This window comes from Schistocerca cancellata, chromosome 2 (assembly GCF_023864275.1).
Source record: "Schistocerca cancellata isolate TAMUIC-IGC-003103 chromosome 2, iqSchCanc2.1, whole genome shotgun sequence".
Lineage (NCBI taxonomy): Eukaryota > Metazoa > Arthropoda > Insecta > Orthoptera > Acrididae > Schistocerca > Schistocerca cancellata.
The window spans coordinates 1,068,622,073-1,068,634,491 of NC_064627.1; the positions used below are offsets into that span (position 1 = coordinate 1,068,622,073).

At 36.4% G+C, this 12,419-nt stretch overlaps 1 protein-coding gene across 1 annotated transcript in view; it reads right to left on the reverse strand.

Moving 5' to 3' along the window:
- LOC126161033 (dynein beta chain, ciliary-like) overlaps positions 1 to 12,419 on the reverse strand; it is a 784,705-nt gene that overhangs the window by 554,693 nt on the left and 217,593 nt on the right. Inside the window, exon 21 of the mRNA XM_049916954.1 lies at positions 4,183 to 4,257. Coding sequence (XP_049772911.1) covers positions 4,183 to 4,257 — 75 coding nt within the window. The remainder of the gene's footprint in view (positions 1 to 4,182; positions 4,258 to 12,419) is intronic.

Genomic DNA, 12,419 nt, shown 5'->3' on the forward strand with positions numbered 1-12,419 from the left:
TGCAGAAAAATAAGATAGCTTTCGCCACAGAGTCGCGTGGGTAGTAAGTATGGCCCAATCAAAAAGTCGTTCACAATACCAGCCCACACATTAATACCGAAACGTTGTTGATACGCATGTGGACGCGTTGCATGTGGATTATCTGTTGCCCACACATGGGAATTGTGCGCATTAAAGACACCCTCGCGTGAAAATGTCGCTTCATCTGTAAATAGCACATGACCTACGAAATCCGGCTGCAACGCACATTGCTGCAACAACCACTGGCAGAAGTTCACGCGAAGAGGATAATCTGCCGGATTCAATGCTTGTACTTTTTGAAAATGGAAGGGGTGTAAGCGATTTTCATTTAACACTCTGCATACAGTCTGATGACTCACATGTACGTCACGCGCAACAGTTCTTGTGCTTGACTCGGGTCTATCAGCCACTATGTTCAAGATGCGTTCTTCCAGTCTTGGAGAGCGTACAGCTCTTAATCGACCAGCGTCATGTCTGTTGACGTCGAACGTACCTGTTTCACAAAGTTGACGATGTAACCGTTGAAAAATTCTATGATCCGGCATTCGTCGATTAGGATACTCCGCGCGATACATTCGTAACGCAGCTCTGGCGTTACCATTTGCACGGCCGTACATGTAATGCATGTCTGCTTTTTCTGCATACGTAAAGTCACCCATCGTCTACGGCAGCACAATTGTGAATGGCGCTTGTCCCTACTGCGATACATCATGTTCATCTACTGCCCTCTACCGGCAGTGACACCAACCGATCACTCCATTTCTCTTTCCCCTGTTTACGCCTCACCGCGTCACCTGCGGCTATACATTCCTATACAATAAATCCTTGTTACAATGTCCTGTACCTACCATTAAAGTTTGTACCATGAATTCGGGACCACCCTGTATTATATCTCCAGATTAATGTACTTATATTCAAGAATTCATCTATGGTATAGAAGGAGTTGTCAAGGAGGTATGATTTCAATTTGTTTTTGAAACTATTGCTGCTGTCTGTCAGACATTTTATTTCATCTGGTAATTTATCAAAAAGTTTTATAGCAGCATACTTTACCTCTTTCCGTGACAAGGATAGCTTAAGTAAAGGATAGTGTAGGTCTTTTTTCTGGTATTGTAATCATGAATGTTGCTGTTGATTTTAAACTGGTCCATGTTGTTGAAAAAAAAAATTCATTACTGAGTAAATGTACTGTGAAGCAGTTGTAAGAACTCGGTCCGGCACACAGTTTTAATCTGCCTGGAAGTTTCATATCAGTGCACACTCCGCTACAGAGTGAAAATCTCATTCTGGAAACATTCCCCAGGATGTGGCTAAGCCATGTCTCCGCAATATCCTTTCTTTCAGGACTGCTAGCTCTGCAAGGTTCGCAGGAGAGCATCTGTAAAGTTTGGAAAGTAGGAGACGAGGTACTGGCAGAAGTAGAGCTGTGAGGGCAGGGCGTGAGTCGTGCTTGGGTAGCTCAGTTGGTAGAGCACTTGCCTGCGAAAGGCATAGGTCCTGAGTTCGAGTCTCAGTTCGGCACACAGTTTTCATCTGCCAGGAAGTTTCATATCAGCGCACACTCCGCTGCAGAGTGAAAATCTCATTCTGGATTCTTTAAACTTAATTATTCCTTCAAAACTGACCATAAGTGAGAAATGTGGGAGCTGTTATAGGGTAGTGAGTTGAGGGATTTGTTGCCAGTCTTGTAGAAAATATTTTCACTGGGCAGGATGCAGTGGGGAGAATGTTGGGAGAACAGAAGATGTTCTCTCCTGGAACTGCAGAATATGCAGTAGGAACATTTTGATTGGAGAACAGGAAAGGAAAATCTGTGCCCTTCAGGCACAGTTGGAACAAGCAAGGAAGGAACTGATAAGGATCAATGGAGATAGGGGGGAGGAGGGTGGTTGGAAACTGGCAGCTGGTACGAAGACAGAAAGATAGAAAGAGAATGCGATCCGACAGTTTTATCATCAACATCAAAAACAGCTGTCTACCACTGCCAGAGTTAAGTGGAGAAGAGCCTCAGGTAGAACAAGGAGCTGGAAATGTGCAGCACACTTCAACTGAGGCCAAGAAACCTAGGAATGTACAAAGTGTTAGGAAGAAGCAAGTGCTGCTGCTAGGTAGTAGCCAAGGGCGAGGTGTAGGCCCTGCACAAAATATGAACACAATTTTCAATCTCTAGAAAAGAGCCGTAAGAATAATAACCACAAATAGTAGTAAAGCTCATTGTAAAGATCTACTCAAAACATTGAGGATTTTAACTGCTACGTTTGAGTACATTTGCCAGTCAGTTGTACGCATAAAAAATAACACGAGTAATTACTATACAAACAGCTCTGTCCATGACCATGGAACAAGAGCTAGACTCAACTTACATTTACCAAGAAAAAAATAAACATAAAACTCAAAACAACATTTTCTACCAAGGAATGAACCTGTAGAATAAATTGCCAAAAGAGATTTAAAAAATTGCAAAAATACACTTATTTAAAAAGGCAGCTAAAAAGTATCTGTTATGCAATACATTTTATACATTGAAGGATTACTTAGATAAAACAGATTAGGGGTTTGGAAAAAAAGTTATACAAATAAATAATAATTATGATTATAAAACATCCAAGATTCCACATAACACCTTCACACTATGTTTTTTTCCTTCTTTTTTCCTTTTCTAGAAAAACTTTCCCCCAAGCTATGTATGGTGCAATACTAATACCTCTAATGACTGTCTCTATCTCGAAGTCTGTAAATGTATGTGTATACATATTAGCTTATTTTAAATTGGTCAGAACTTGTAAATACTTTGACATGTCCTACATCCTTGTAAAAAGAGATCTATGGATGAATAAAGCTACTATTACTACTAGTGCTATGTATTAGCTTTTCTAAAATTCTCCTAAATGCAATCAAAAGTGAAACCGGATGGAAAGCTGACGATTTTTTTTTAATCTCTTACTTATGGATGCTTATTTATTTACAAAATGATCCTGTAAATCTATGTAGTGGGCCGTGTGTATGATAAATGCTGAACCAGTCCTTAAACACTACAAACATTTCTTTTCTTCTTATGCTGAACAAAATTTCATTAGATTAGAAAGAATATTATATAATATCATAGCACTGAGAACATTTTACAAATACAGCATCAAAGTGTGGTACATTTTTATTTTTCTAGATACTACATCACAGAATAGAAACACTGGTGATTTGAATTTATCCATGCACATTCTTTTAATGTTATCTACGTAATGCTTTATAAAGTTTCATGCCAGGAATGAGTATGCCTTTTTATGATAGTGAACATTTCCTTCCTTTGAAACTTCCTGGCAGGTTATACAGTTGTGTATTGGACTGAGACTTTAACTAGGAACCTCATGTTTCATAGGCAATGCTCTCACCAACTGAGGTATTTGGGTCTAGATAGTTGAGTTGGTAAGTGCACTGCCTGCAAGAGGCAAGATTGTGGATTTGAGTCCTGATCCTACTTACAGTTTTAACCTGCTAGGTTGTTTCAAAACAGTGCACACTCCTGAAGAGAGTAAAATCCATTTGTGTACCATAATTGTTTGTCCGTATAGCAGTTGTGGATGGATTCATCATTTGAGACAGTTATAACCATTGTTAATTTTTTCTTTTATAACAATGACACTTTCTAATAAGTATATACATTTAGGGAAGATGTAGAATTTTATTCTCTCTAAATAGCTGTCTGTATGACATTCTTTGATCTTCTCTTTCTCTGCAGTCTGAAATATTTCTGGCTTGCTCCACAGTTGTCTTAAATACTACTCCATATATCAGTACTGAGTGAGCATATGCAAAATATATAGTCCTGAGATTATTATATGAAACAGACTTATTCTGGGTGGCAACCAAAGCCTGTATTAAATAAAAGACCATTTTCACCACACTTTTATTTTAAATTAGCACATAATTATGCATTAACAGTTAGCTTTGAGCACATGTAAGCGCTTAGAGGATGTGGATACATCATCCTCATAAGTGGTGTGAAACATAAATCATATGCCACAAACAGTTATGCATGACATGGTTGTCAATGGACATGACTGCAGAATATGTATGCACTAACTGTGCATACATAACCAATTTTGTGGAAATTTATGAGATGTCTCCATCACCTTCATATGGTATGAAGAAATTTTAGGAACTTACCTGCCTCCAATAGCATTTAGAAGTCCTTCAGTTACGATTTCATCAACATATCTTACGTAGGCCAGCCATTTCTCACTACATTTTTTATCATTCAGCTTCAACTGCAAATGAGAAATGACATGTTTAATTTCACTTACAGACCACTATAATAATAAAAAAAGCACGAATTTTGACACAGGCATAAATAATTGCCATAATTAGTTTGGATACCACAATTAAAATTTGAACTTCCCTCTTTCATACTTTTCTTTCATGTTAAAGTTTCAGGGTGGTTTTCAGAATACTGTGACCATCAAAAAGCAATTAAAATTCATCAGTGAAACACCTGCAGTGTGGATGAGGATATTAACAATGCCTATTCACATGGAAGTTGGAATAGAAAATTTCGACCAATAATATTTCCCCAGCCCCTTCCCCCTCCCCAAATAACAATATCCTCACATTATACATCATATTTATAGCCTCAACTATATAAGGAACTTCTTTGAGATTCAGTTGAAGCTAAAAGCCTGAGAAAGCTATACACAATCCAGTCAAATAATTTCTTTATTATGACACTCTGCACTGGAAGAAGTTTGGTGTTGCAACAATTTTTTACATGTGTTGAGTATTCACTGTGCATTGATAGAGATTCAGACTTGGACCGCTGCCTTGCTTTTCCCACTGAGCTAGTCAAGAAGAACTGATGAGCCAATTAAATACTTCACTACGTCATTACCACTTCCCTTTTCTGAAACATTCAGTGGGATTGAAATGGTACAGTTGATAAAACTGATGAAAAACATCAGAATTATTACTTTAACAAACTTACTGTATTGAATTCTACTTTCAACTCTAAGGCTCCTGCTAAGACATTCTCTCATGAGTGCTGTAAGATAAGGAAGAAAGACTGGGACACAGGGTGAGTGCTAATTACATTCCAAAATTTTTGTCTGTGGTTCCTTTTTATATGGCTAGAAAAAAACTGTGTGCAATACAGGGAATGTTGTTCAAAGTATGTATGGTACAGCTTAAAACTGCCATGAATGTTCACGATACGTGCTGATTTAAAATTTAATCCACATGAACATTAACCATGAATGAATTTTCCAGGCACCCTCATCACAAAATTTTAACCTTCTGTAGCCTATTGACTGACAATTTGTCTTTTATCATTTAATTTATTAGTCATAATAATTAGTTAAAGTACATCAGTTATTCATGGGAGACAGTTGTTCAGAAAACTGGCTTAATCAGATAATCAAACTGTATATTTTTGTTATCAATTTGCCAACAAAAATAAAATATATTTATCATAACTTGAATCTCTTGTACTGTTACAAATGCAACTACAGTAGGAATGTACGCACTACAGCCTAGTAAATCAAAAATATTTAACACATATGCTTTTTTCACATATAGTATACATGTATAGAGATAACTCTTACAAAAACTCTAAACAAGCCTACCCGCTTACGAGCAGCTAAGTCTCGCATTTTTTTCAGGATACTGGCTGTTTTCAAGTACAGCTTCAAACCATCGCAAGACAATTTGTCTTTTATCATTTAATTTATTAGTCATAATAATTAATTAAAGTACATCAGTTATTCATGGGAGACAGTTGTTCAGAAAACTGGCTTAATCAGATAATCAAACTGTATATTTTTGTTATCAATTTGCCAACAAAAATTAAATATATTTATCATAACTTGAATCTCTTGTACTGTTACAAATGCAACTACAGTAGGAATGTACGCACTACAGCCTAGTAAATCAAAAATATTTAACACATATGCTTTTTTCACATATAGTATACATGTATAGAGATAACTCTTACAAAAACTCTAAACAAGCCTACCCGCTTACGAGTAGCTAAGTCTCGCATTTTTTTCAGGGTACTGGCTGCTTTCAAGTACAGCTTCAAACCATCGCAAGACATTATCTGAACATTAAATACTTCAGAAGCAACCAGTACATATTCATTTTCATTTTCTGAACCAATAGCTAATGAGACGCTGGCAGTGTCAGTTTTGTCAGTGATGAGGTTTACTGTTTTGCTATCCTGCATGCTGTCGTGTCCTGGATCTGCATCATCGACACTCGTCCATTCTTAAACATCTTCTTCATAACATTCAAAGCAATTGAGTTCTTAAAGCATACTGGACATTCTGGACATGTCATTCTGATTGTCATTTTCAATTAGACTTTAAGAACTTTCTGCCATACTCAAAAATTTTATTCCAGGATTTTTCAAATTCTGTTCTGCATTCTGTGGAAGAAATCACTTTTCCTCATACTTTTCATACAAGATATCACATGATGGATGAGTTGGTATATTTTCAAGGAGCAGTAATATTCTCTCTCTTTTGCCATTCTTTAACTGATGAGCTTTTACAGAGGATTAAAATATTCTATAAACCATTCAGTGAAAATCATACCATCCACCCCAGCACTCTTTTGTGAGGTACAATAGGCATCACAGATATATTAACATGTTGGAAACAAAGCAGTTTCTTAGATTTACAATGACGAGCAGGGGCAATCGGTGGCTACCAGTAGCATTGGCACTAGCTGAAGCAGTAATATAATGCTTATTTTAGGACCAGATGCTCCTAATTCGAGTTTTCTTGGTAAAGCTTTACAATCAAGTCATGCTTTGTTAGTATTGTAAATGTTTTCTCCTTCACTACATCCCTTACCAGGTGGCTTCTCAAACCTGGTAAACATTCCCTGAGAATTCCAGAGGTAAGCAGGAAAATGGTGTCAAGAAGTTCTTGATAAATTAATGATGAGGGGAGGGGGGGGGGTGGGGGGGGGGGGGCAGCATATCACAATAATGACTTTTCTTTCCTCTCATGTGAGCTATATACCAGCCATAAGCAGTTGTTTAACCATAGTTTTTAAACATCAATAATTTATATGGAATGATGTTTGTACAATTAACACATTTTTAAACATTAAGTATTTTAAAATTTGTGATTTATAAACTTAATAAAAATCAGTTTCTATGCTAGACTAAAAATGCAGAATTCCCTGAGATTTTATGAAATTTCGAAATCCCCTGAGTACTGATTTTTCCAGGTAAAGTATAATTCCCAAGAATTCCAGGTTTCCCAGAAGAATCACCACTCTGACTCAGTAGGTGGGACTATAGCAGGCACGGCCTACATCTCAACAGGAAAGGGAAGGGTAAACTGGCTGGGTTATAACAGGAAATTTAAGGGGGGGAGGCACTGCCAGGAATGGTAAAATACCAGTGGTTACAGGTGCTGGAGCAGCACCTTTCTAGGATAGGTAAGACAGAAAGATGTCAAGTTCTACGAGAGGTTAGGATTGAAACAAATCTTCAGTTTAGGAAAGAAATTAAACAGCACAATGGTTCCAATGGCTCTGAGCACTATGCGACTTAACTTCTGAGGTCATCAGTCGCCTAGAACTTAGAACTAATTAAACCTAACTAATCTAAGGACATCACACACATCCATGCCCGACGCAGGATTCGAACCTGCGACCGTAGCGGTCGCTCGGCTCCAGACTGTAGCACCTAGAACTGTTAAACAGCACAATTCTAGCACATTGGATCACCAATCACAGCTGTCAATTATAAATTTTCACCAATCACCAGAAATTTTATCTCCACCAAGTTGTATCTCAGTCCTAGGTAATTGCATTGATGAATTAAAGTCACCCAACCCAGTTGACATAATCTGCCTCTCTGAACACCATGTGACCACTGGTATAGGAACTAGGCCTAAGCACAATGAGAAACTCAGACAGGAGAGTACTGCAAATGTTAGAATAAGGAAAGGTTCTCATAAAAGTATAATTAAAAATAATGTAAGTATATTTCATCAAAATATTGGGAGTTTAAAGAATAAAAAAGATGAGCTTCTGGTTTATTTAGAAGATTTAAAAGCTGAGGATGAAATAGATACACTATGCCTGTCTGAGCATCACATTGTTACTGATATGGATAAGGTAAATGTAAGTGGATATAAGCTCTCTGCACGTGTAATTAGAGAAAATATGGAGAAAGGAGAAGTTGCCATATATGTCAAAAGTTATCATTGTGCAAAAAGTACAGAAATAAAAAAGTTTTGTGTAGAGAAACATATAGAAGCATGTGCCTGTGAGCTTAAATTAAATAAAGGCACATTTATAATTGTAACTGTATATAGGTCCACATCGGGAAATTTTCATCTATTTCTGAAAAATTTGGACTCCTTGTTGGCTATCTGTCAGACAGGGGGAAGCAAATTATTATTTGTGGGGACTTCAATGTAGATTCTCTGAAAGAGGATAATAGGAAAAATGACCTTGAAGTATTACTCGGTTCTTTCAATTTGACACCAGTTATTGATTTTCCTACTCGGGTGGTAAAGGATAGCAGCTCACTGATAGATAACTTCTTTATAGGCCAAGATAAGTTTAACCAGATAAATGCTCAGCCTGTTGAGAATGGTCTTTCTGATCATGGTGCACAGCTAGTTACAATATATGACATAGCTCCATTCAGCAGTACTGAACAGTCCTCCAGAGTAGTACATTCAGTCAACGATTTAACAATCACAAATTTCAGGGAAAGCCTACAGCAGTTAGACTGGGATGAGGTGTACCGTGAACCTGATGCCAATTGAAAATATAATTTATTTCATGACACTTTTGTAAATGCATTTGAAAACTGCTTCCCCAAGAAAATAGTTAAATATACTCATAAGAAACCATGTAACAAACCATGGCTTACTAAGGGTACAAAAATATCTTGTAACCGGAAAAGGGAAATGTATCTGACAGCAAGAAAGAGTAGTGACCCAGAAACTATCAAACATTATAAAAACTACTGTGCTATATTAAGAAAAGTTATTAAAATATCCAGAAGTATGTGTATCATGTCTGAAATCAGCAACTCTGATAATAAAATTAAAACAATTTGGAATATTATTAAAAGAGAAACAGGTCAACCAAGAGCACAGGAAGACAGTATTACCATCAAATTGAATGAAAACTTTACGAACAAAAAGTCAGAAGTTGAAAATATTTTTAATAATCATTTTCTAAATGTTGTGGGTATAGTAGGATCCAGGTGTTCATTAGAAGATGCTAGGCTGTTAATGGAAGAGGCCATACCTATGCAATTTGATACAATTGAAATCTCACCCACTTATCCCTCTGAAATTAGGAAAATAATAAACTTGCTTAAAAGCAAAAACTCATATGGAATTGATGGCATTTCCAGCAAAATACTAAAAGCTTGTTCTCAACAGATATGTAAGATTCTCAGCCACCTGTGTAATAGCTCTCTGGAACAGGGCATTTTCCCTGATAGACTGAAATATGCTATTGTTATACCTTTGCATATAAAAGGGGATAAATCTGATGTCAACAATTACCATCCAATCTCCCTTCTAACAGCTTTATCCAAAATTTTTGAGAAAGTAATGTATTCAAGAGTAGCTTCACACATCTGTAAAAATGAAGTACTAACAAAATGTCAGTTTGGTTTCCAGAAAGATTTTTCAACAGAAAATGCCATATATGCTTTCTCCAATCAAATTTTGAATGATCTGAATAACTAAACACCACCCATTGGGATTTTTTGTGATCTCTCAAAGGCTTTTGGTTGTGTAAATCATGAAATTCTGCTAGACAAGCTCAAGTATTGTGGCATGAGTTGGACAGTGCACAAATGGTTTAATTCGTACCTAACGGGAAGAGTGCAGAAAGTTGAAATAAGCAGTTCTCATAATATGCAAAGATCAGCACATTCTTCAAACTGGGAAACTATCAAGAATGGGGTCCCACAAGGGTTGGTCATGGATCCTTTGTTGTTCTTAATATATATTAATGACTTGCCATTCTATATTCATGAGGAGGCAAAGTTAGTTCTCTTTGCTGATGATACAAGTATAGTAACCACACCTGACAAATAAGAATTAACTGATGAAATTGTCAATAATGTCTTTCAGAAAATTACTAAGTGATTCCTTGTAAACGGACTCTCACTGAATTTTGATAAGACACAGTACATACAGTTCCGTACAGTAAATGGTATGACACCATTAATAAATATAGACCTTAATCAGAAGCATATAGCTAAGGTAGAATATTCAAAATTTTTAGGTGTGTCCATTGATGAGAGATTAAATTGGAAGAAACACATTGATGATCTGCTGAAACATTTGAGTTCAGCTACTTATGCAATAAGCGTCATTGCAAATTTTGGTGATAAACATCTTAATAAATTAGCTTAGTACACCTATTTTCACTCATTGCTTGCATATGGCATCATATTTTGGGGTAATTCATCACTGAGGAATAAAGTATTTATTGCACAAAAGCATGTAAAGCATGGAGTCTACCCTAGATCATCCTGCAGACATTTATTTAAGGATCTAGGGATATTCACAGTAGCTTCTCAGTATATATACTCTCTTATGAAATTTGTTATTAACAACCAAAGCCAATTCAAAAGTAATAGCAGCGTGCATAACTACAATACTAGGAGAAAGGATGGTCTTCACTATTCAAGATTAAATCTAACTTTGGCACAGAAAGGGGTGATTTATACTGCCACTAAAGTCTTTGGTCACTTACCAAATAGTATCAAAAGTCTGACAGATAACCAACAAGTATTTAAGAAGAAATTAAAAGAATTTCTGAATGACAACTCCTTCTACTCCATAGAGGAATTTTTAGATATAAATTAAGAAAAAAAGAAAAAAAAAACATACAAAAAAAATTATATATTAAAAAAAAAGGTTGTTATATTAACTTAATTATGTTGTTAAATTAATTTAATTATGTCTTGTATTGGAACATTTGACTCGTTCCACATCATTACGAAATATTGTATTCATGATTCATGGAACTAGTATTAATCTAATCTAATCTACTTAGTTTGGTTTTGAAAGAATCATATGCTGAAGAATCATCAGACAGTTTTCTCCTTGTACTTGAAGTTCACGAATGCCATTCCTTGATTTAAGCATTTTAACCAGTCTGTGCTGGCTTTAAAATTCAAAAGCCCTCCAAGATCTTCCTTAAATTGAAGTGCCTTTTTCCACAGGATGGGACCAGACAGGTTCTCTCTATGACCCATTTTGTGCTAACCACCTGTAAACAGCATCATCTAGATCCATTTAAGTGGTTACCTTCATAGTCTTACGACTTGTTGATCCATCAGTAGACTCAAGCTTAGATATAAAATGTGTGATACTTGCCTTTTGTTTGTTATGTCAGTTATTGTCGACATACCAACTTTGTACTCAATAGCCACAGCTGCAAAATACTAACATGAATTCTTTACAGACAAATGGAAAAACTAGTAGAAGCCGACCTCGGGGAAGATCAGTTTGGATTCCGTAGAAATACTGGAACACGTGAGGCAAAACTGACCTTACGACTTATCTTAGAAGAAAGATTAAGGAAAGACAAACCTACGTTTCTAGCATTTGTAGACTTAGAGAAAGCTTTTGACAATGCTGACTGGAATACTCTCTTTCAAATTCTAAAGGTGGCAGGGGTAAAATACAAGGAGCGAAAGGCTATTTACAATTTGTACAGAAACCAGATGACAGTTATAAGAGTCGAGGGACATGAAAGGGAAGCAGTGGTTGGGAAGGGAGTAAGACAGGGTTGTAGCCTCTCCCCAATGTTATTCAATCTGTATATTGAGCAAGCAGTAAAGGAAACAAAAGAAAACTTCGGAGTAGGTATTAAAATCCATGGAGAAGAAATAAAAACTTTGAGGTTCGCCGATGACATTGTAATTCTGTCAGAGACAGCAAAGGACTTGGAAGAGCAGTTGAACGGAATGGATGGTGTCTTGAAGGGAGGATATAAGATGAACATCAACAAAAGCAAAATGAGGATAATGGAATGTAGTTGAATTAAGTCGGGTGATGTTGAGGGTATTAGATTAGGAAATGAGACACTTAAAGTAGTAAAGGAGTTTTGCTATTTGGGGAGCAAAATAACTGATGATGGTCGAAGTAGAGAGGATATAAAATGTAGACTGGCAATGGCAAGGAAAGCGTTTCTGAAGAAGAGAAATTTGTTAACATCGAGTATAGATTTAAGTGTCAGGAAGTCATTTCTGAAAGTATTTGTAAGGAGTGTAGCCATGTATGGAAGTGAAACATGGACGGTAAATAGTTTGGACAAGAAGAGAATAGAAGCTTTCGAAATGTGGTGCTACAGAAGAATGCTCAAGATTAGATGGGTAGATCACATAACTAATGAGGAAGTATTGAATAGGA